This window comes from Falco punctatus (assembly GCF_963210335.1).
Source record: "Falco punctatus genome assembly, chromosome: 13".
Taxonomy (NCBI): Eukaryota; Metazoa; Chordata; class Aves; order Falconiformes; family Falconidae; genus Falco; species Falco punctatus.
Genome location: NC_137593.1, coordinates 530,145 through 554,841, shown reverse-complemented (window position 1 = coordinate 554,841; position 24,697 = coordinate 530,145). Strand labels below are relative to the sequence as shown.

The 24,697-nt window shown below is 49.0% G+C and overlaps 2 protein-coding genes across 4 annotated transcripts; both read left to right on the top strand.

Moving 5' to 3' along the window:
- Positions 1 to 17: 17 nt before the first annotated feature.
- Positions 18 to 14,675, top strand: MINDY4B (MINDY family member 4B). 3 transcript variants are annotated; one of them, XM_080410242.1, is made up of 12 exons: positions 18 to 140; positions 409 to 436; positions 1,035 to 1,163; positions 2,730 to 2,849; positions 4,122 to 4,213; positions 4,484 to 4,649; positions 5,092 to 5,157; positions 5,661 to 5,731; positions 6,553 to 6,625; positions 6,936 to 7,088; positions 7,200 to 7,380; positions 8,984 to 14,675. In XM_080410242.1, the coding sequence occupies exons 1-12, from the start codon at positions 34 to 36 to the stop codon at positions 9,124 to 9,126; spliced, it is 1,329 nt and encodes a 442-aa protein (XP_080266368.1). In that variant the 5' UTR covers positions 18 to 33; the 3' UTR covers positions 9,127 to 14,675. The 3 variants fall into 3 exon arrangements, with proteins under 3 accessions (XP_080266368.1, XP_080266369.1, XP_080266370.1); XM_080410243.1 differs by having other exon boundaries at positions 7,200 to 7,463; positions 8,984 to 9,029; XM_080410244.1 differs by lacking the exon at positions 6,936 to 7,088.
- SIAH2 (siah E3 ubiquitin protein ligase 2) lies at positions 14,467 to 24,697 on the top strand. Its single transcript, XM_080410278.1, has 2 exons — positions 14,467 to 14,972; positions 23,207 to 24,697. Exons 1-2 carry the CDS (start codon positions 14,601 to 14,603, stop codon positions 23,762 to 23,764), a joined length of 930 nt encoding a protein of 309 aa, XP_080266404.1. The 5' UTR covers positions 14,467 to 14,600; the 3' UTR covers positions 23,765 to 24,697.

Sequence of the window (24,697 nt, the reverse complement as noted above, 5' to 3'; positions counted from 1 at the left end):
TCTTGGCATCACCTGGAGCACAGGTGGCAGCAGATGGGTGACCATGAGGCTGAGCGCACCATGCCACAGACAGAGCTAGAGGAGATCACCAGCAGAATTTCAGATCTAAACAAATGGAGAGAAATTTTTAGCTTCCATGGGTAAGTTTTTTCTTCTGCTTCATTATCGCATTTTTAATTGCAGGTGTTTTTTTAATACAATTTTTTTCAGTTATGTTTTATCACAATACTTAATGTGACCATGGAAAAAGGTCTTCAAGTACCCAGTAATGCAAGTACTACAGCTTTTACCCTTCCTTTCCCTTTGCAGTTCTTTCCTGTCTAGTCTCCTGTTTCTTCATATGTTAGCAATGCCTCTGCTGTGTTGGTTGTTGTTTTTTTTAATTTGTCTTTCATTTTCCCTTTTCAGCCTGGAAATCAGCAATACAACACACCAGGTAACTGTTTCTCTCAAAGGTCACATTTTGTATTTGTCTAGTGGTTTTGGCGACCGTTCCACCAGGTTAGCATACTGAGGAAAGCACACATCTATGTATGTAGCACAGCAGAGCATTTTTATGGAGATTTCTTCTGCTCCTCCTTTAAGAAACACATTTTCTTTAAATAATATAAAGGAGTGTCTTGCTGATCTAAATCAAAGTGACAAGAGTAGTCCAACATGAATTAACCTTTCGTTTAAAAGTAATGGTTTTCATGGTTGGTTTTAGAACACAGGAAGAAAGGATAACAAATTAAGATCTCTAGAATATAAATATTTGGAAAGCCTGCTGTGTCTTTAGGTTGAAAAGAGTGATGTTTGTTCCCTGTAGTTCAGACAAACACAACATTACTTTATACTCCAATCATTAGCTTGTAGGGACGTATTTGTAACGTTTGAGAAAAGCTGGAACTCAAACACACCAGCTGCCTCCCCTGCTGCTCTGTGAGCTCACCCCGGGCTGTTGTGCCCACCCCCCTGGGAATACGAGGCAGGGGGTAACTTTGGGTGCCTCACAGCCATGCGATGATGGCCTGTCTGCTCCTCTCTCTGTGCAGCGAGGCCAGGGCAGCGATGGCAATGGCGCACCTGCAGCTGGGAAGCATCACCCCCCCTCCACCGTGCCCAAGCCCTTCCTGCTGTCTCCAGACACAGGTGGCCAGCCCATCTCCTTGGAAATGGCAACGGTGAGCATGCCTGCTGAATTAAGCATGAGCTGTAATTTAATCTCATTGAAAGAAAGAGACTCGAATGTCACCTGGCGTTCTGGGAGGCCCGTGGGCTGCAGGCTGCAGTTAGCCGTAACAGAAGTACATAACCGTAATGATTTATTTACGAGACTTTTAAAGAACACTGCTGCAACACAACCTTAAAACTGATATACAATAATTCTCATTAGATAACAGGTCAAATGACAAAGTGCAACGTTTCCCTGCTCTTTGGTGCTTTCCTAGTGAACAGCCCCAGAACAGGAGGCAGAAGGCCATGAGGTCAGTAACATATTTCTACTCTCACCCAAATATCTGGTGTTGACAGCACTCACGAGGGTGCCCACTGCCCCTGCTCGTGGGAAGAGCCTTCGCCAGAAGCTCAGGGGGGTTCTGTGGGTGATGGCAGAATGTGCTATAGTGCCAGCTTTACTGCCCGTGACCCCACACACCAAACTAGTCCCCTGTCACTTGGGCACAACCTTCATGAGAAGCTCAAGGGCATAATACCAGAGGTGAAAGCCTGGCCAGGGCTGCATTACTGGATGCACACTGGAAAAATCTCCAGCCCTGAAGAGATTTAGATACACAACCGTGCTTACTGTCAGCTTCATGTGAATCCACTCCTCCAGTTCACAACCCACTCGCACAAATCACCCAGATCAGCAGCAAGTAATTTTCAATGGGAAGAGCCATGATGCATGTTTGGTTTCCTTTGCTCAGCGAATACATCATTCACAAAAATTAAAATTAATTAGAAAACATGTTCCAGGTGGGCCCTCACTGTGTCCACAGACTGGCAGTGGTGCCAGGAGGCAAGCTCACCCCTCCAGACACCCGCACCCTGGCAGGTCCCTCGCAGCACGCAGCACAGGAGAGGGAGGGGGCAGCCAGGGCCAGCACCCCCTGGCCATGGGGCAGTGTGCTTGTGTTAAAAGTCACCATAAATGAAACTCAGCGGCACAGCGACAGCAGGCAGAGCTATTTTAGGTAGGAGCCACATGGTTTTTTGAACTTTCTCTTTTAATTCAGCTGCCAACCCAAAAGCTGGCTGTGCGTGCCAAGACAGGTACTAGACACAGGACACGCTCCACAATGGCCACATGGGCCCTCCAAGGTGGGGGCCACAGATGAACCCTGCTCTGCTCCCCACCAGCACTGCACTGCGCCGCTGCTGTACAGGGGGCTTGCACGGGCAAACACAGGTGTTTAGCTCTGTCCTCAGAGGCCCTGCTGATGACGATGGGCACCTTGACCAGGTCTTTCGCCAAGAGATGTGGTGTTTCTGAAGGTAAACTATTTACACACTGCAACTGTACTTCACAGGGGTGGCTGAACGCTGAGTCAAGCACACTGTATTAACCACAAACATCATCTTTGCTTTGAAATTATGGGGCCTGATTCTCAGGAGACAATTTTACACCACTCTGGCTGCAAGCATACATGCTGAACCTGTATCCTGAGGGCCTTCTGACATTAAATATCCTTCACAACACTAGGATGTGAAGGGAACAGAACCCAGAGCATCCTTCTCCTCCTCGACAGGGGCTGAGAAAGCTGCTATTTGGAAACCTGTTCCACCTCTTCAGCTGTGAATGGGAAAAAGCGTACTTCAGGTTTCACGAGCCATACTCTGACCTGGCCTATGCTTTGGAAGCAGAGAAGGTAAATGTTTCTGTGCAACAACTGGCACTGTCTCCCCAATGTCTCTGGGGAGTCACCTTTGGGAGCTGGAAGCCAGCACTGGGTGCCTCAGCAGTGCACATGCCTGCTGTCTGTGCTCTACACGCCTGCACCCCACATTTGCACCTCACCACTGTGCACCCCTGCACCCCATGCCTGTACCCTATGCTCTGCATGCCTGCATTCCATACTTACACCTTGCGCTCTGCACACACTTGCACCTCACACTCTGCATGCCTGCACACCACACTGCATGCTGCCCAGCTGAGCTTTCTCCATAGGACAGGTGCTATGGGCTTCCAACCACAGTCACACTCCACAGCTGTCCTGAGCAAAGCTCCACCTGCCCTGGCAGTGGAGGTGCTGAAATGTGTCTGAAGTGGGATGAGCTGTCCAGAATCCAGCAGCACGCTGCAGCCACAAACTTTAAATACCATGGTACTAAAAGTTTCCAAAGCAAAGGCTCAAGAGAGAAGCAGCAGGCTGTTGTAAGTGGGCACAAATAAGCAGTACTTGCCTGTTTCTATTTTGGCAATTAGTTGCCTATTTCCTGCTGACCCACCTGGAAATCAATTAAGTGAATTTACTGACATCTTCATTTACTGAATAAGGGATATTCTCTTCTTCCTTATTTACCATCATTACACTGCCCCCCAAAAAGCAGAAGACTAAGATACACACTTAAAATTGCAAATTTTAAGGAGATTAAAATGGTTTTTACAAATGCAGGTGAAACACTCTGAGTTGAGAGGCTCTGTGACTGCAGAGAGAACAACAGCCCTGACAGGTTCAGCCAGCACAGCAAGGAGCAGGCATGGTCACCCTTGTGCATGGCCTCACATCAGCCCCATGCTGCCTTGAGACTCTGGCCCGTTTGCTGCGACGCTGGAGGAGAGAAACAAACCATGGCACTTCTTGGCATACACGGTACCCAGAGTACAAAGCCCTTCCCTGCAGCTGCAGCACTGCAAGGACAGACCCCTGCCCAGGACCTCCCCTCCCCATGAGCACTGAGCCAGGGCCACGCTGGAGCCTTTTCCTGCATAAAGCCTTCTTGGTGTTAGGCACATATGATATTTTTCAATTTACTTTTCCATTTCTCTCAGGAGTTGTAAACATGGCTTCTGAATTCCCATGTCAGCGACACTGACAGTGGGATGGCTCACGCTGGCCAGGGACTGCTATGATTTACAGGAGACTGACACAGCACGTGCTAGTTCAGGCACTGGGGAATGTTGTCTTTTCTGTTTCTAGTGGGGACCAAGAGCCATTCTGATGGCTGTACAAGCACACATCATCAAGTACCTGCTCTTTGTAAGAAACACGGAATATACTCATCTGGAAAGGTAAGTAGCTGAGCCTTCTTCCCATGGGACATACGGAAACGATTTCCTTGCATTATCTGGACTAAGACAGACTAGCACCAGGCTCTAGGTTTAACCAAACTAGACCCAAGTTCAGGTTCACAGCTACAGGTGAGGATTTGCATGCAGCAGAAAAGCCTTGTCTGACACCCAGGCAACACTTTCTCCCACGAAAACGTTCAATTTGTAAAAGTAGTGATTGCCCCTTCATCCCGCTCCCTGGTGCCACCCCCTCTGTCTCCCGCACCGCAGGCTGTGCAGGATAAACCGGCGGGAGCAAGGGGAGGCGCTGGCTGCAGCCCTGGCAGACACCCTGTGGGCAGCAGGAGAAGGTGGGAGAGCCGTGATCTGCCTCGTCACTGCAGCCATCCACGTAATGCCAAGCAGAGGCTACAAAGCCGACAACTTCACAGAAAGAGTGAGTACAAAAATGCCTTCTGCAAACAGGATTTTCTTTAAAGATATTTGGCCTGAAATTCTTGAAGACAAGAAACATAAAATCTTATAAACCTGTTCCCTAATTTACAGGGCATCGCAAACTGTGAGCACTTTAGAGCCACGTCCCAGCGGCAGCCTGTAAGACACTCCTGCCTCCTCACAGAGGCCTTAGGGCAGTCCAGAGGCTGCCGTTCCCTTTCGTTAAAGGCTGATCTTCCTTCTCCCACAAAAAGCAGAAACCAGCTAACGTTAAGGAGTTCCTCTAACTCTTCACATAGAGAGCTGAACTGCTCAGTTTAGGAAGGGGCATTACTGCATTATTCTATCACTTGTCTAAAGGGAACACTGGATTAAAAAGCTCAACTTTTTGATATAATTGATGTTTCCTTTACAAAATCTTCCCCTACACTTGTGCCTGACAGATCCAGCTGTTTGAGTTCTCTGAGAAAGCAGCAGCTCAGAAGTTCATTTTTGACCATATAAACTGTGTAAGTACGGGGTATCTGCTTTATTCTGAGTTACCGTGTTGCTTGCTTACGTCTTATTTCCCATTCGAAAGCGGACCTTAAGGAGCTCATTCGTATCACCTTCAGCAGGACATTCAGACTGTTAATGTACAGTTAGTTCATGGATTATGTTCAGCCTTTCCAATGGGAAGTGATCGTGTTCCCACTAAAATCCCCAGGACTTTGTACATTACTCAAATATGAGATACAGTTCCTTGCAATTTCAGCAAAAATCTGGGAAAAAAAGTGTACAAAACCAGTTCAGCCAATAACTGGAAGTTTCTTCTTCCCCCCCCATCCCCCCCTTTTTTTTTTAACCTGAACCTATTCAACAAAATTAGTTGCAAAACCTTCCTGGAATAACACATTATTAATTTGGCTCAACATACTCACTTAAGGTTGTATTAAAGCAGAGGAATTGTTTTAATTAAACAACATACACCTGCCATAATTACTCCCCTGTGATTACCTGTTTCTTTTTCCAGTTCAAAGATGAAGGAAGTCACGGAGTAATCCTATTTTTATACAGTTTACTCTTCTCTAGGACACTTGAAAGGTATTATTTCATTTTTAAAACATTTTCCTCTGGTTTAGTTAAATCTTCTGAAATGGTATTTTCCTTGTTTTACTTTAAATGTCTATTCTTAGTCGAATGTGGAGAAGCAACTGTCCAAGGGGCAGACACAGACCCGCTGGCCAGACCCGTGTTTCACAGATACGGATCTGCCTGCACAGGCAGGAGAAGGCAGGAGGGGCAGCAGAGAGAAGAGAAACCCTTTGCACACACAGCAAAAATAATGCACTGTATAACACCAGGAGTTATCTCACCTGTAGTCACTGTTACAGTCAATTACACTTAAACAGGAAAATCACAAGACGTTTATTTGAACACAGAACTCTGCCAGTGTTACTATGCTGGCAGAGGTGACTGAGAAGTCTTCCTAAATCCGATGTAATTAGATTTGGGTAAAGATGCTTTAGAAAGGTACAGAGGCATATTTATACCAATATAAAACATGATTCATACCAATGTGACACTATGATAGCTATTTAACAAAAAATTGCACTGCTACTTCAAATAGTTGTGTCCAGGCTACACCAGTGTATGTGAGGCTGTTCAACAGTAACTGCAGCGAGGGAAATCTCGTGGGGTTGCATCTGACTCTAAATTAGAATTTTAGGAATGGATCTGAAGTGCAAGAGCTCCAGCTGAGCATAAAACTGCTGTGCCAGGATAGCACTGCTGTGCCAGGAGCAAACAGAATGAATGAGTCTATGCAGTTTCTTCCTGTTGCCTGTTAATCAGACAATGATGTACAGCAATCCCCTCCGGCACTGATTTGGCACTACTGTAACACTCCGTGCTTGGTTGTACAGGGTCCAAGAAGATCTAGACTGCACAGCAGCTCCTCTCTTAAAATTCGGTTTTGGAAACATCACCTGTACACAGGTAAAATTAGCCTCATTTCTCAAATTCTCACTTTGTATTATTCCCACATTTGATTTAGGAAAAAAATCTCACTTGTTAATCCAGTATTAAAAAAAAGCATAAAGCCGCAGAAAAATATTTTGCAACTTTTCATCATGACTGTCCATTTAAAAAACAGATGATGACGATAATAGTAACAACAACAGTAAAGCCACAGGTAGTCTGGCGCTCCTCTGCTCATGACAGCAATGGGAGCAGGACACCAGCTGCTGTTCTGCAAAGGACTTTTGCTCTGCTGCCTGATGGCGTGACCGGGGCCGTTTCCCTGCAGGCCATGCTCAGTCTGCTCCTAACAGGCCGAGCCAGCCCGCACAAGCTCAACGGCAGCCGGGGGCCAGGGCCCAGCAGTGAGGGCACGGAGGCACAGTGGCGGAGGGGCCCGGTGGGCTACCTGCACTGGGACAGGGCACAGGCACAGCGGCAGGTGAGTGCTGGCGCAGCCCCGCAGCCGGGGTGTACCTGGGGTCCATGCACCAGACACTGAGGCTTCAGGGCCAACAGCTGTGCCCAGCGCCGGGCTGTCCCCCTCTCCCAGGTGTGCCCCAGGCTGAGGACACCCCGGCTGCCCATCTGGCTATGCAGTGTCAGCGGGAGGTACAGTGTTCTCTTTGGCACGGACAGCCAGCTCCTCTCCGACTGGAAAATGGAGAGAGTCTTCCACCTGTACTTCTACAGCGGGCAGCAGGAGCAGAGAAAAACAGCCCGTCTAACCATAGGTACGCTCCACACTTACCAGGGCAGGAGGGGAGGTGTGGCTGTCACACACAGATGGTGCACAGCACTGCCGTGTGTATAGCGGGTGAGTCTACTTACACATACAATTCAATGCTCTGTATTTAATATATTAATACTTACACACACTGTATATAACATTAACCTTTCATGGAATTTGAGGATCCTACTCCAAACAACAGCGTAAAAAGACACGAATAAAAACCCGGCTTTGAAAGGACCATGACCACTTTGGAAGGGGTAATGCTCTCCAGCAGGTAGCACATTGCTGGGACAACCTATAGGAGTATTTTCTATAGAAGTAGTAACTCCTGAGTCCCTGCATAAACTACGGTTTGCCAACACCCCCCCAAGCCCACAGCTGGTTCCTGGGCATGGTGGGTGCTCAGCGCTGGCACAGCCATGGCCGAGCTGTTCTCCAGTGCTGGAAGGTGGAGCAGGGCTCTGGTGGGCAGGTGCCCAGTGGGCTGCCAGCAGGATAGAGCCTATCGCACCCACAGAGCATGCAGCAGGGCGGCACCGGGCTCACCTCTCTGGGCACAGAGCCCGTGACCTCGTCCCAGCATGGTGACAGGCAGGACTTTGCCATTTTTTCCCCTATTCCCAGATGCGGCCAAAGAGTTTTTATTGGAGAAATGACTTTTTCCAGATAAAAGATGCAACTGCCACTTTGGTGTTACAGACTCAATAGGGATATATTGTTTAAAACAGTGTTTCATCTCCCATTGCTATTAAACCCCCTTCAGACCAATACAAATGCCCTGCTGACTAAGCATCCTAGAACAACTAGTTGGGAGAAGGGAAACCTACAAACACATACTCCTCTCATGCGACAAATCCCAGAATGTTCCTGTAAGTGCAAAGTTTAAATACAAATGAAGCAGAATCTTTGCTTCACGATTAGTTCAACGTTTTGAATAAACCTATTTCTAATGCAGCGACGCTGGCATGCAGGGTGGGTTAACAGCCTGCTTTCAGCATCCAACTTAAACTTCAGTTTATATTTTCCTGCGCAGCAGCCAGGTGCCGCTGTGACTCTCATGTTCCCCCTCAAGTTTTAAATCCGCACCAAAAGTGAACTGCTCCTTGTAGCATCAAATGGGCTGCAAACCAGGCTGCTTGCTTAGAATGCAAGTTTCTTGTTTCTCCGTGCCACTGTGCCCCATTTACCTTCGCTTTCTGAATGTCCAGCCCCTTTTCCTTGCTCTCTTTTCACTATGGCATTTAAAGTAACGTAAGAAACTTGAAATCACCACATTAAAGGCTAAATTTGCAGGAAAGAAGGGCGAGTCGAGATTCACGGTCATGATAGGCAGCACGGCCACAGATAAGGATGTGTGCAGCTGTTCAGAAAACAATATGCAAATGTACCCTGCAGGGAGTCGAGCGCTGCATTTATAGCACCTGAATTTCCCAAGTTGGGGGCCTGCACAGCACAGGGGGCAGCACCCACTGGCCCAGGGCGGCCAAGTTGGGGCAAGGCAGGTGCCACACGTGCAGCAATCCAGCCACTTCTGCCTTTTTTTTTTGGGGGGGTGGGGGTGGGGGGGTGTTAAGACTTTTTTTAAAACTGCATTTCCTTTCCAGACACTCATTCACATCACTGGGAAAAGGACCAAAGCGAAGACCCAAGCAGCCCAGGGAAGAGGCGTCCGTCCGTGGAGATGGCAATCAGGACCAAGTGGGCAGGCGCAACAGTCAACTGGAATGGGACAGACCCCTTCTTTTGAGGAGTCAAACGGGACAGATCCCTCGTTCTGAGGAGTGCCAGCATCTCCCACTTGCTGCCAATTCCACCAAACACTGTGGTCTGGAGGAGACAAAAGGCTTTCACCAATAAAACAGCCTTTGGTGCCCTGAGTGGATACGCTGTTCAGCAAGGCATTACACCTGCTGCAAAAGCCCGTGTCAGTGAAGAACAGTCACAAGTGGCACTGCCTCACGGCATACACTTCCCAGGTGGTAGGATGCAAGTTCTGCTTCCCACAGCAGCTGGCAGAAAAAGGAAAGAGGGTGGCAATTTGCTTTCCTCGTGCGCCCAGGTGACCTCTGAATTGAACAGAAATTCCAGAAGGGGGGCAATGACAAGTGCAGACCCCACATTAGCTTGCTAACCAGCAGGGTCCTCACCCTGGCTGGGTGAATCTCAGGTTGGTTACGACCACTTCTTTTTTATTATTTTTGTAAAATTCAAACCGTTTAAACCAAACTTCTGGATCACTTGCAGAAAGGTTATTGTTCTCAGTACAGTTGTCACTAGCAACACACATTTTGGTATGACTAATAGGTCTTTTTTGGGTGATGTCTATAAAAAAGAAGTGGAAAGTGATTAACATGAGCAAGGAGCAATGTGCACTGCCCGCGCTCACCAGGCTGCTGGAGGGTGCCAGAACTTAGCCATGCTCAGAGTCAGTAAAACCACTGAATCATAGAATCATTCAGGCTGGAAAAGACCTTCAAGAGCAGAGTCCAAGCATTAACCCAGCACAGCCAAGTCCACCGCTAAACTATGTCCCTAAGGGCCACGTCTACATATGTTAAATACCTCCAGGAAGCACCCAAAACCTGGGGGCACTGGCGAGAGGGCAGCCCCCAGCACCAGCCACAGAGCCTCCCGCACAAGCCAGAGCCAGAGGGTGCTGGCAGATGACAGGCAGCCTGCCTGCAGGCAGCAGGGCACCCACCCCACCAGAACCTCCTACCAGACTGGGGAGGCCACACTGCCTACCTAACAGCACCTGGGGCTGCCCGCAGGGGCTGCGCATCAGAGCCAGGGTCAAAAGTGTGGAGAAGAGCCCACCCCAAGGCAGGGACCTTGCAACGAGACACTGCAAGACAGCACTGATTTTAACTGGGGAATGCCAGCATGCGCTTATGCAAATAATGAATTAATAATGAATAAATGAAACTGTGCAATAAATGCTAACAAAGCTCAGTCACTGAGCACAACATGGTATATTGTGAGGCTAGTATGCCATATAATACTAAACGGGTTACTATAGAGACAAAAAGGTGTGAAGACCAGCCTTCCAGAGCTGTTTTCCACAGTGAGGAGGCAGCACCAGCCCTTCCCCTTGCTCTCAACGAGCCGAGCCGTGGGCACGGTCAGCACACCCTGCCCTGCCTGCACTAGCTCTCACTGGTGCAGCAGAGGGGCCCCAGCACTGCTGAGTCAGTGCCAGCACATCACCCTGCCGTCACTGTGCTGGCAAGGCCAGCCACCGGTGCAGGCTGGGGAACAGGGCGTCAGGAGCAGGGTCCCCCATCCCTTCAGCTGTACCATCACCCCCAGACACCTGTCTCTCACCCCAGCCCCTGCTCAGGCACACCCCACTGCTCCCCATCCTGCTCACAAAACTGGATGAAGCAAACACCCATCTGCTAAAGACAGAAAAAGGAAGAGAAACCATGCTGTATCAGACTGCAGGAACAGACACCCTCACCACCTCCCTCGGGCTTTCATCCTTCTGCCCCCACGTCTTCATGTCTTTTTATAACCTTGCAGCGCAGGACTAAATTTAAACTGTTGATTTCCCTCAATGAGAATCAAGTCCTTGCTCATTTCTCTGAGGGGGCATATCACACTTATGGGTGCTTCAAAAATGAGAAGCAATGATGACACAATCTGGCTATTAGTCAAGCTTGTCTGAAAAAAAACCCACAGCTCCAGCACCTCAGAAAGCTCTGTCCTTGTGACAGGGGCAATAGCTACAGTTTTTCACTTCTAGTCTGCAAATTTCTTTGCAGAAGAGAAATAAACCTTGCAAAAAACCCCATGCATCCCACAGATACTCAGGGGTGCTGTCATGCCCTGAAATACAGGAATATTGGGGGGGGGCGGGGGGGGGGGGCGCGGAATCAGGGGCTACCTAGCAAGGAATGTGAGCAACAAATCCAGACGCACACAAATGAAACTCATGCCATGTTTTGGCACCTTGCACGAGTCAATCTCAAGGACGAAACAAGTATCAGAGCCTCTGCCAGCTCATGGACAAGCTGCAGGTTTTTACCTCCAGGGCAGTCACACAAGAATGGAGAAATGGGATCAGCTGCAATGAAAAGGCTGTTGGGGCCACACATCACCTCTGAAGACAAACTTTCCTGGCAGGTAGGAAAGCTGTCAGCTCCTCCCCACACCGATGTGCCAGCATCTGTCAGTCTCGGCTGGCCACTGCCGCTTCCCTCCCACCCACCGCCCTCCTCTTCCCAGCCACATAGCTTCAGAAAGTGGTGGAAACAGCCATAATCTGTGGGGCTCATCTCCCGCACAGATCTGGTCACCAATGGGCAATGGGCTCTGAAGCTGCAGAGGAGACAAGCACAGCTCGTTTCTGTATTTACCACCATTTTACAAATTATCTTTCTATTGCAAATCATTATTCTTATGGCACAGCATAGTAATCCACGGCACCGCAGGGAGCCAGGCTGTGGTTATCTCCAGAGACTGGTGTCTTCTTTAGCAGAGGATCAGTAACCCTGAAGCGAGCCAGTGGCAGCCTCATACCTTTCTGGCACCAGCTCAAAGTCTGACTTGTGCTTTCCCATTTATCCCAAGAAGAAATGGACTCTATTCAGAGTATCTTTAAACCTGACACCAACCTTCTAAAATCTATTTTGTACATTATTTGTTTCAGAGGAGTCTTTGGGGCTGCTAGAAAAAAGAAAGAAGAGGGACAGCCACATTCTGACATTTTTAAAAAATATTTTTTTTACATATATAGCTTAAATAACATATTTTTAAATTATCCTGTATTATAGAAAGCACAGAAACCCCCATGTTTTATTTGTGTAAACATCCACAGCATTTCAATCTATTTGTGACAAGGCTCTTATTTTTCCCTCTTCCCTATTCCACAGAACATAAATAAACCACAAACCAACCAAGAGGTCTTCTCCAAGACCATAGGATTATTCTGGCCTTGTTTTCATGCCAGGCTGTGGGATCTTGGGGAAGAGAACTCAGCACTCCAGGATGGAGACTAGAATCTCAGGGCCTATCAGCTTTGATTGCCTCAAAAGACACATGCATATGCCCATAGCAAAGTTTTTCAATAGCTTTTACAAACCAAGTTCTCTGTTTTGTTTTGATATAACCTATAGATAAAAAAGGTAAGAGGGAAATTTCTCAAAAATCTTAGTAACTCAGTAGCCTTTTTTAGTCTATATATTGTATGGCCATACAGTTTCTAGAGAAAATGGTACAAACATCTCAATTATACCATGTCTGAATCTATTATTTTTCCCCCAGCAGTTAGTTATTAAAGACTTTGGCTTCCTGTTGTGAATTCAGTTTTAATTGGAAGCATTTTGGTAAGCCCTTTGTGAAGATTTTAAGCACAATTTTATTCCAAGATGCCAAAATACTGTCACTCTTTGATCGTGATTTTAGATATTATTTTTTTTAAACTACTCACTGTAACTCACAAATCTTCCCTTGGTACCATCTGACTTCTAGGGCTCGTGGAAAGACAGCTGTCACAGGCTTCATTCAGTGCAGCACTTGGTTCCTATAAAAATGCACAGGTGCTTATTTCCGTTTGTGCTTTCCTGGTGAAGCCCACCCTATGTGATCTTGTTAATTTGTACCTGATAAAGCCCGTGGCTTTTTCAATACACCCCAATGCACAGTGCATTATCAAATGATTTCTCAAAACAGCAAAGGAAAACCACCTATAAAACACACTGTTGGGAGAACTGTATACAAAAGGATTTTTTTTCTCATTTCTTGGCATATGCCATCTTGCAAGGTTTAATGGAATTTTACAAACATGAGAAAAAAAATCAGACTTCAGCTAATAAGGCACCTTCTTTTCAATGAGAGCTGAGTAGAGATAGTGCCTTAACTGAAAATTTTGCAAGGCCTGGAGTCAAGAATGAGTCACAAACTGCACATCCTAAAGGAACGCTGGTAATAACACCGCTTTAGTGAAGTGTTAAAAATGTCCCATGTGGGTATCTTGGAGGAAAGTATTGCTCATTTAAGGACAAGAAGCCTCGGCGCCAAACTGCAAGAACTCTTGGGAAAATAATGTACATGAGAAAAATGTGCCCGTTTTGCTGACAGGAAATAATCTTGTATGATCTAGTGTATTCTGGTTGCCCTGACTGGGTATGCTGCATGGGGCACCGGGCAGGGCTCTGCACACAACAGGCGAGCACTGCATCTACGCCCAAAGCGCGGAGAGCTGTGACACCGTGGGTGCCGGAGAACACCCAACAAGCAGCCCATACACAGATTATATATAGATATATATATATGTGCGCCTGTTTAATGGTGACTCCCACCACCTAGAAGCAAACAAGTTTCTTCATTCCTCAATCTTGCTACAGTAGGCAAGGAAGTCGGGAAGATTTCTGTCCTGAGCCATCAGTGGCTTCATTCCTCCAGTGTTCATGAAACAGATCGCAGCTTTTTCCCTACCAAATATCTTTTCCGTGGGGAACGAAGGCACAGCCCGTCGCCCCTGGCCAGGTCCCCAGGTGTAAAACCAGGACTAAGGAAGTCGCTCATTCCAGGGAACGTTTCCAGCCAGCCCAGGACACCCCGCATTGCCCCCTTCGCGTTTGTGCTGCAGCCCGGCCCCGCAAGCGCCGCCCCGGCCTGCACCCAACCCAGCTGCCCCAGGGCGCCGCCGCCACCGGGCCCGGCCCCCGCCGCCCGGGGAAGCCCCCGCCGGGCCCGCAGCCCGGCCAGGCGGGAAGCGCCGCCACAGGCTCGACCCCGGCAGGCTGGCGGGGCCGCGCCCGGGCGGGCGTCCGCGCCCCCGGCGGAGAAGACCCCTCGGCCGCTGGGGACAGCCCGCCGCCTCCGGCCCCGGCGAGAAACTGCTCCTCGCGTTCAGGCGGAGCTCCCCGCGGCGCAGCCCGTGCCCGCTGCCCCAGCGCCGCCGAGAGGGGCCCGGGGTCGGGCCCGGGCCCGGCCTCCTGGCGGCCGCCCTCGACGTACCAGGGGCACCAGTGCTCCCCCAGCCGCCGCCCCCGCCGGCACCTGCCTCGGGCCGGGAGCGCCGAGACGCGGGATGGGCCGGGCCATCCGCCACCTCACGGCCGGCGGCAACGACGCCCGCGCGCCTGGCGACGGCCCCACCCGCGCGGGGCATGCCGGGAGCGGGACGGAGGCCGCGCGCAGCCGCCGCTCGGCCCAGCCCAGCCCCGCCCCCGCCCGCCCTCCCCGGCGGCCCGATGGTGGTGGCGGCGCGGCGCGATGAGCCGCCCGTCCTCCGCCGGCCCCGGCGCTAGCAAGCCCTGCGGCAAGCAGCAGCACGCCCCGTCCCCCGCCGTGCCCGCCGCCGTCCTCCCGGGGCCCGGCGGGGCGTCTCCGCCGCCTCCGCCGCCGCCGCCGCCGCCCCCGCCGCAGCAGCAGCAGCAGCACCACGAACTGACCTCGCTCTTCGAGTGCCCCGTCTGCTTCGACTATGTGCTGCCGCCCATCCTGCAGTGCCAGGCCGGGCACCTGGTCTGCAACCAATGCCGGCAGAAGCTGAGCCTCTGCCCCACCTGCCGGGGCTCCCTCACCCCCAGCATCAGGAACCTGGCCATGGAGAAGGTGGCCTCGGCCGTGCTCTTCCCCTGCAAGGTGAGGCGCTCGGCGGGGGGCGGCCCGGGCCCTCGCTGCCCCCCGCCCTCTGGGGTCAGGCTGCCCGCGGGACCCTCGGCCGGGGGCGGACGCACCACGTGCACCCGCCACGCTCGGCAAGAGGGAGGGAGACCTCGCGGTGGGGGGAGGGGGCTGAGGCGGCGGGCACGGCGGGGGGGCGAGGCCCACCCGTGCCGGTGCCCAGCGCAGGCACGGCCCTGCCGCGGGGTGCGTTTCTGTAAGGGCAGAGAACCGCGTGATCCTCTCTTGGCCCGAGAAACAAACAAATCGCGGCTGCCTGCCAGCAGCCTGCCAGCGGCCGGGGCAGGTGCAGCGGCTGCGCTGGCCTGGAGCCGCACGCCGGGGGGCTGAGGAGGGGAGAGCAGCCTGGTGCGGGGTCTCCCGATGTACCTCTCGCCTTCGTTGATACAGAAATCTTGCGCCTCATGATAAGACTTTAAGGGGGTTTCTAGGGTTCATCCAATGTAAGCAGTCGCAGGTTCCACTTGGCAGCTCGCAAAAGGCCGTGATTTCTTGACATTTACAATAAAGCCCATGCCACAGATACCCAGGAGTCTCCTCCTGCAACAGCACGTGGGACACATCCGGAGCCACCACAGACAGCAAAGCTGTAGCTCTGCAGAGTCTTCCTTTTCTGCTGGTCCATGTCCCTTTCCTCCCCTTCCCCAACATAAACACAGAACAGAAAAGGAGGCGCTTGCTGGCCTCCATTAGCCTGTTCAATAGTTCTGCAGGTTTCTAAAGTAAAATGAGACAATGGGAGTGCTGCCAGACTTCTAATGATTCTTCCCAGTTCACTGAAAATCCTGCTCTAAATTTTGCCCTCGTATTTGGCACAACTGGTAGATAGAAGGGCTAGACTTCCCCCCACCCAGTTATTTTAACCTGTGCTGATGATGTTCAGTCTTAACAAAGTGTTTTGTGGAGGCAGCAGAAATTCTGTTGGTGTCTCTCAGTGCTAGTTCTCTGCAGCCCTCCTTCAGAAGGGGCAGGGGCTGGTAAGCTGTCAAGTCGGTAATTGCATCTGAATTACTCTCCCCCCCCAGCCTGTTCTGTCTTGGCACTATTTCAAGTATTTGGATTAAACATTTAAGTCTCATTTTTCTAAGTCGGCTTTCTACTTAAAAGAACTAGGTGAACTGCTCTAAAGTTCCTTCCTAATAGACGTTGACCAGGATGGCAGATTATGTACAGACAGGCAATGCTGAGAGGGTCCTTTTTACATGTTCCTGGAGTGCCTTTTGATATACCTCTGTAATATCAAAAGCACTTCAAAACCATAGGCTGAAGTGATGGAGGGACACATACAGGAACTGCTGGAGCCATTGCTGGTGTGGAATATGAGAAGAAAGTTCTAAAATACAGAGCTGTCTGTGGTGAGGTGGAGAGCTGTGGCCAGGCTGGCAGTGGGACCGATGGAGCTGGAGTGGGCACTGCTGGGCTCCGGTGGCACATGGCGAGCTTTCCAGTGAGAGCTGTGCGCAGGCACTCGCCACCTCTGCCTGCAAACGCCAGTCCCTAGCAGCAGCTTTCCCTGGCCAGCCCGCAGGAAAGTCGCTAAGGATGCACAGGGAGTAATGGCACCTCCAGAGCAAATTGTCTGTGTCAATTCCCACAGCGTGTCAATTCCCACAGTGCAGCATGGTTGGTGGCAAGAGCCCCTACCACCTCAGGGGGCTGGCTGGGTCACAGGTGTGGGGGGAGGCTGTTGGCAGCTGGCGGAGCTTTTGATAGCATGGGGCTGTTTGACTGCTCACCCTTGAACAGGAGTTAACCACACGGTGGCAATAACAGATGGAGTGTGGCGGTGGGAGGCAGGTCCTCTCTGCTGAACACAGCAACAAGTGTATGGAGTTGGTCTCATCTGTGACAGCTGGTACTCCCTGCTTGTCATGAGCAAAACAGATGCATCCAGGCTGGAGCGGCTCCCTGGACCAGTCTTTGCAGCCCTTCATTGCACCATGGTGCAGCTCTGCTACATGCAAGCTGCCAGTCTGTCCAGCAGTTGAACTGTCAGGCTGGACTCCCGCCGGATTATCCCCGTGCATGGCAGATAAACAAAGCGTGGGAGAAGGAAGAAAAAGCCTACAGACTCCTGTAAAGAGGAGAAGATAAAGACTGTCCTAATGTACCTGTCAGGTGTTACTTTATTCACTTGGTAACAGAAAGGTTTCTTATACCCTTAATTGATGAGATTGGCTTCTTGATCACCCCTTGAGGTCTTGTTTCTCCATGGGTGGAGGAGTAAGCACCAACAAAGAGAAGTATGTCTTAAGAACACCGCACACCCCATTCCCCCCCTGCCCCCCAGGAGAACTGAGTAGAGATTCCTGCATCTGTTGGGCAAGTTCTGGTTCAGGTGTATCAGCTGTAAACACTTCTCCAGTTGGGCATTCTCTAAACAATAAGAAGGTGTCTAGCACATACCAAGCAGTTAAGAAAACAGCACTTCAGAAACTTCCTCCAGGTATTCCTCCTGTGGTTGACATTGTGCTTTTCACAGCAGTGGTGAGGAGAAAGAGGGATGCTGGTGAGGTTTGCAATGGCTGAAGCAAGTGCTGGTGATCGGGCAGCTTAGTGTCATGGTTGTGGGACTGGGAGAGCTTTGCCTCTGAGCTGGCAGTGTTCTGGTGGTCTCTGCAATAACCCAAGGTGCAGGTCTGTGCTGGCTGGCACATCAGAGGCTCCAACAGGCAGGAGGCTGTAGACTTTGCTTGTGCTGTCCTGGGGCTTGGTTTGGCTTCTCGGTACAGCACCTGCAAGCCAGTTGAGAGCTGGACAGTGATTTTGAACCAGCAGCGGCTGGTGTGCCGCACCTCACAGCTGCCTGATGAGACACTAGTGCAGGCAGGAGCCCTGGGCCATGGCGTGTAGAAGGGGACAGCTGGGGCAGTGCAGGGGGTGGCAGCAGCCCCTGGCCCCAGCTGCGCATGTGAGGAAGCCGGGCGGTGCTGCTGGCAGCACAGAGAGTTCCCCTGTGCCATGCTGCCCTGGTCACACATGTGCCTCTGAGTTGCCTGGCATGGACTCGAAATAATGGTGCTCACAGGGGCCCGCTGAGGTATGACGTGTGCGCAAGCTTGCGTCCTCCCTGTGCACCCACGTCTGCTCCTGAGCTACCTCGCTCGTCAGGCACCCAGAAGCTCCTCGCAGAGGTGTAAGTAAGTCTCTGTTCCTCTTCCTGTGCACACCCTTTCTTTTATGTGGATTTTGTCTACCATGAGCAATTCCAGCTCTGCTTGCTTTCACTGTTCCAAAGAGCTGCAAAGTGAAATTAGCACGCGTTAATGCTTTTCACTCTTACTTCTTGGGCCCAGAAGCAGCAACACACTGTCAGGACTGTAATTCTCAGTCGGTGTTACGTTGGTCACAGGCAGCCAGCAGGGAGGTGACCCACCATGACCCTCGGCAGTGGGCATCCATCGACTGCTGCAGCAGTACCAGGGGCTTCAGCAAGGACCCCCCCACACTGCAGCCAACAGACAGCAGCTCACTGTGCGCAAAGGCCTGGCCCCGGTCTGGCTTGCCAGTGGTTTTCACAGTGTTAAGAGAACCTGATGTAAGTTTTCTGAGAGAGGAGGCTGGGGGGGGGGGGGGGGGGGGGGGGAAGTCAGAGCTCCAGAAAATGTGAAAGAACAAGTAGAGATAGTGGTCTGTCTGGAGGAGGTCCCTGCACTTCTAGAGACAACTGTGAATGGTACTCAAAATAAGTAGGATTGACACACAACACAGCTGACAAAGAAAGGGGGATTTGGCATTGCCCATGGCTATAGCTGCTTTGAGAACTGTTCTTAAAATGCTTTCAGAAAGAATTACAGTTACTGCATCTCTGCACCTTACAGGGCATCTGGAAAAAATACAGGAGTATTTAAATCTTAAAGTCACAGTAAAGTTACTAAAAATGTGAAATGCCTTTTAGTGCTCTGAGCAATGTACGGAAGATAAAATGTGCATCACAGTCAAACTCCCAAATTAACGAGTGCTAAAAGGAATTAGTTGCTTTCTGTGATCTTCTAAATAAGTGCAAGTGGGAAATAATATAAAGGTGGTCTCTAGTTATGAAGCTGACTTAATTTGGATATAGGTTCTTATGTAACTTTGGGGGTTTTGTCCAGTACTGGCTATGAAAGAAAATAAATCCTGTGAGTTGGAAGCTTCTTCAGCAGACACCAGAATCCATTTTCATAGCAGTTGCGTGAGACATGCTGTGATCATTAGCTGCTAAACTTGGAACTGTGACCTGGCTAACTGAGCAGCATAGGGTGGGAAAGGCGTTTCTCAATTTAACCACTTCATCCAAAGCCCATGAGAAAACAAGCAAGCGTTGTGTTCTGTTGTCATCAGCAGAACTGCAGTCCTCATGTAACCACCACTATTAGCTGAGATCTGTGCCCTGCTCTGTTTTGCTAGCCTTTTGTGGTGGGACTTGACAAACAAAGATGTTCATGCTTGAGTGATCTTGGCATGGCCGTGGAAATGATGTGGGACCAGCACTCTTCATCTGCTCGCTGTAATACTATAGGCAGTTCCTGCTTGCATTTCAGTTTATAGCAGAACTTACCTCCAACATACATAGGCAAAACCTAGCCCACTACTGAGGACAGAGTATCCAAGAGCAAATTCAGTGTTTGTTTACATACTGATAGCAGCCCGGTTAGGCAGCTATGTGGATGGCATTTAGCAATCAATGGGGGGGGGGGGTGGTGTGGTGTGTGTGTGTGCACACAGATGATGTGACCAAACACAAAAGAAAATAACCCCCACCCCCAAAAAAACCCTCCTGCATAGGTACACCCATGAGTTCTCACAGCTGTGATTAAATCAACCTAACAATAAGCATATGGGGCTTGATTTTTCAGGAGATTGAAAGCCTATCTTACCAGCTTTCCTAAGAGTGGTGATGTTCTGCATCTTGGAAGCTAGGGCAGGTATCTCATGTGAAGGGAGTCTTCCAAGATCCTCAGACACAGCCTTCTCTAAGTGGAGACACTGCTATGTTTCTGACTCTCCAGATGGTTCCGGTCCTTTTGAAGAAAAGTGAATCCAGTAAATTCATTGTACTGTACTCTTAGACTTTGCTTTGTGTAAAAGCCTTGCCGCACCTCACAACCAGCGCTTTGTATTTTAAAAGTGGCAGGCATAGTGAGACTGCATATAAACTAACAAGTCTTAAATAATACCAGATTAATCACTTTCTTTAATTTTCTTTAGACAGGTGGTAGGAGGTAGGCAAAACCACTCTGTCCATAGACCACTGTTGCTAAACCATCAGTTCAAGGGAAAACATGACAGGTTTCCCATGTAAGCAAACCACTTGCAAACAGAAATTTCACATTCATGTTATTGTATGCAAAGTTACCTACCCCTGTATATTGTCCAGTGCTGCCTCTGCAGAGCTTTTCTTTCATTTAAAAAAAATTATGTCATTTGAAAGATTTTAAGTAAATATGCTAAAGCTAAATAAGGTCACACTTCCTATTTCCAAGACATAGTAGACTCTTAGGGATTTTTTTTTTAATAAAAACAGAGTTTATTTTGGTTTTAATTGAACAGACATCTGTTACACACAGGGGTCAGCTTACATCACCTACCTGCACATGTGGATAGAGCTTGTATGCTTAATATGAAATAACACAACATTCACTGCTCCTTTCCCAGGTGAGTCATAACAGCAGACCCAGCAGTTTATAAATGCACTCTGCTGGGTCCCTGGCTGTGGCCTGAGCTGGGTTCCTCACCAGTGCAAGGCTCTGGAAAGCACTTGCCATTTTCTGGGCTGGACCTCACTATGGATCCCCAGGAGAGCTCCCCAAGATCACTGCTAGACTGGGCTGAGCATCTGTACCCAAGCTTCTGTATATACTTTGACAGGCTGGAGGAATCTTGAAAGCAGGAACAGGTGTTTTACAAAGCTCTGGAGAAGGGAGGAGCACAAGAAGGTGTCGGTCCTTGTCGGCTCCCTGAACATTGCTGACACATATACAGGAGCAGATAGGCCTCTTCTTTCCAAAAGCATTATTTGTATCTCAAGCTACTTGCATACTAGAGGGAGAGTTTGCTGGGTAGAGCAGGAGGGATTTGGACTATTCCCAGCTCTGCCACTGATTTCCCCTGTGGCTTCAGACAAGTTACTTCTCATCCTGTGTCCCTGCCTGCCATCATTTGCAGGGTTGATAATACTGGTCTGCCTCTGCTGAGCACTTTCAAGCTTAACTGATGGTTTCCAAATGCTTTGGGACACTCAGTTATCCTATCAAAGTGAGGTTCAGAGCAGCACATGTGGAGTGATATATGTGGCAAGAACATGGCATGCTAAGTCATGTGTATGGTGATGACCTCTGAGCTGACTGTTCCTCTTAGGAAAGAGAATACAGTGCTAAACAAACAACTATGAAAACAAGTATATAATACTTTCCAGCATGAAATACTAGAAATGATGAGAAGGGCAATGAAAAAGCAGAAAACAGTCATGCCAGGCCAGGCACTAGTGGCATGCCTGCACTGTTAACACTGTGCGCAGCCCTGGCTCCCAGTCTCAGGGATGGGGTAGAGGTGGAAAAGGTGTCCCAGGTCAAGTAGCTCAAAGGTATCATATAACCTGTACACGGGAGAGACGAAGCAGGCTTTTTGAATGACATTCGCCAAGCAGCATGAAGACAGCAAGTCAGTTTTTGCTGTTCATCATCTCCCATCATTGGTAGGGCTCCTTACCACATGAAACCGGCAGTGATGGGTTTGGGAGCATGCCAAAGCAGATACTTCTCCCAATAAAGGGCAAAAGCCACCGCTATTTGCTTGTCATTGTATTTACACTCTCGCTTCTGTAGTCACGGCTGGTCACTTACGCGTAGACATCTGGGTTTGCCCTGTCAGCAGCTTATATATTCTTATTTTTGTTAATGAGGTTCAGACGCAGAGCTGCGTTTCAACACCTTGCACGACTGAAGTGCTAACAGGGGATATGAACATGGGAAAGGCCAGTGGGGCTGGAAGCACACACGTACCTGGGTCCCTGCAAGGCATGGCAGACCATGTGTTTCCTGTGAAGAGGCTTCTGCCTGGGGCAGGAGGACCCCTTTGTTCCACTTCAGCACCCTGCAATAAAGCCAATAGCAGAGGATTAAGCAGAAGGGGCAGACAGAGTAAGTGAAAACTCACCTTAACTCTTCATGGCTTATAAAACAAGCTCCTCCAGAAGCACAAGGTCTAGTTTCTGTCCCAGTATTCATAGTGCCATTTTCACAGCATGGGTGATTTGCATTTGGGCATTTAACCCTTTCAGCTGAACCCTCTTGCACACATATTAACCCAGAAATAATAAATTATGCTGAAACCAGGACTTGGTTATATCTGTCCTCAAGGAAGTGTCATAGCACCCTTAAGCAGCCACGCACATATGTAACCTGTGTGGTAGTGTTAACAGCAGTGCTGATACCACTACAGATACCTACAGACTGTGGGAGCTGTGCTCTTGGGGAGAACAGCAGAGGCTTTTTTTCTCTATGGAGGTAGCATGACAGCAGTAGGTCAGTGTGGACGATGGAACTGACTGCAGAAAAAGGAAAAGCTACCCTGGATGTTTAAAGAAAATTAACCCTCTGAGTTGCCCAATGACATTGAGAGAAGTTAGATGGTACTTGTGTGCTAGCTTTCTGCTCAGTGAAAAATCATCCTCTCTCTTTCCACTTCTCACAATTGCAGTGTTGAAACTGTTCCAGTGTTTAAAAAAAGCTGTGGGGAATATGCATTTGAATTTAATGAGAGTGCTTTTGCTCTGTGATGGTAATAAGGTACGTCTGTTTAAAATACATCACTCTAGTAGCTGTTTGCTGAAACTAGAATCCTTTGTTCTTTTTAAAGAAAAGAAAAATCCAAACCAGGACTACTTCAGCTGATCTGGACTGATCAGATCTAACTACAACAACAAATGTAACTACAGCTCAGCCTTACAATCCATTTTATCTAAGTGCTTGCATTAGGAAAAAAAAAAAAACAAAACAAAAACTACAAAAGACAAGAAGAATCCATTTTAAAATGGAAACAAAAATAAGTAAAGCTCAATTCTGAATCCAGGGCTGAAACGAAGTATCTAATGTAAAATTTGCTATGAGAACAAGAATTCTGGTTGATAACCAGTTTCCAGTTTACAGGTGGGAGCAGTGGACACTAGTGTTGGTGCCTTTCCTGATGGCTTGTATTTGGTCTTTTTCTAGTATGCCACAACAGGCTGCTCTCTGACACTCCATCACACAGAAAAGCCAGAACACGAAGACATCTGTGAGTATCGTCCCTACTCCTGCCCATGCCCTGGTGCCTCTTGTAAATGGCAGGGATCCTTGGAAGCTGTGATGTCCCACCTCATGCATGCCCACAAAAGCATTACCACCCTTCAGGGAGAAGACATCGTTTTTCTTGCCACAGACATTAACCTTCCTGGGGCAGTTGACTGGGTGATGATGCAGTCGTGCTTCGGTCACCACTTCATGCTGGTGCTGGAGAAACAAGAGAAGTATGAAGGTCACCAACAGTTTTTTGCCATTGTGCTGCTCATCGGCACCCGTAAGCAAGCAGAGAACTTTGCATACAGACTGGAGCTGAACGGCAACCGCCGCCGGCTGACCTGGGAGGCAACACCCCGCTCCATCCACGATGGGGTGGCTGCGGCCATTCTGAACAGTGACTGCCTCGTTTTTGATACAGCTATAGCACACCTTTTTGCTGACAACGGAAACCTCGGCATTAACGTGACTATTTCTACATGTTGTCCGTGATGTATTTGCATAGCTAGCAAAACCTAGGCTGTCTGGACAATGCTTTACTTCACCATGGGTTTTCTTGTTGTTCTTTTTTTTTTTTTTTTTTTTTTTTTAAATGATATTCAACTATGTCATCGTTTGTATGCTAAGGTTCCTAACTAGCCAACATTTTTAACTTTGGAGAGAAGAGGAACAAGAGCATCCTGTAAGTAATGCAAGTGGGAAAAGGTCTTTTTAAATTCTTGGGTGCCTTAGGAAGATTCCACACACAATTAGTTACCTTTTTTAATTTAACTATCTGTTATTTAAAGAGTGCTTCCATTAGACATATGGCTTAAGAGACTTGAAGGTCTGCATTCCTGTTTGGAGCACACCTAAAAGCCCTTTCAGCAGGAACACAGACTTTCACTGGTGAGCTTTAATAACAGTTTTTAGTGGGTGGGAAAGGAAATAAATCCAAACAACCTCTCAGTGAGAAGTTGTGATTCAAAGGGGAACAATAGGTACTTCAGTGTCGATACTCCATTTCCTGCTGCCTTATTAAAAAGGGATGGGCACTGGATCGTTTGCTGTGTTTTTAAGAGAAAAAAAGGGGAGGAGGGACTGGGGTGATGCATGGTAGTTTCACAGAGCATGGGAACTGCCAGCTCCTGTCCATTTTAGGGGGATCAGTGAGCCAAGCACATGGCGCGAGCACTCACAGCTGGGTACAGGTGAAAGCAGGAGGCACATACCCTACGTATCTCAAACAGCTAGAGCAAACAATATAGAAATACACTCGAGCAGTCCACGTGCAGCTTCCCTTGGAGACAAGTAATACTTGACTATTGATTATTGTAAAAGACTAATAATATAGCAAGAGCTTTATGGCCAGTGTTGCGTCATTTGCTATTTAAGTTTTGTTGCCATATTTACTTTTATTTTGTAATAAATATTTTGCAAAAACTA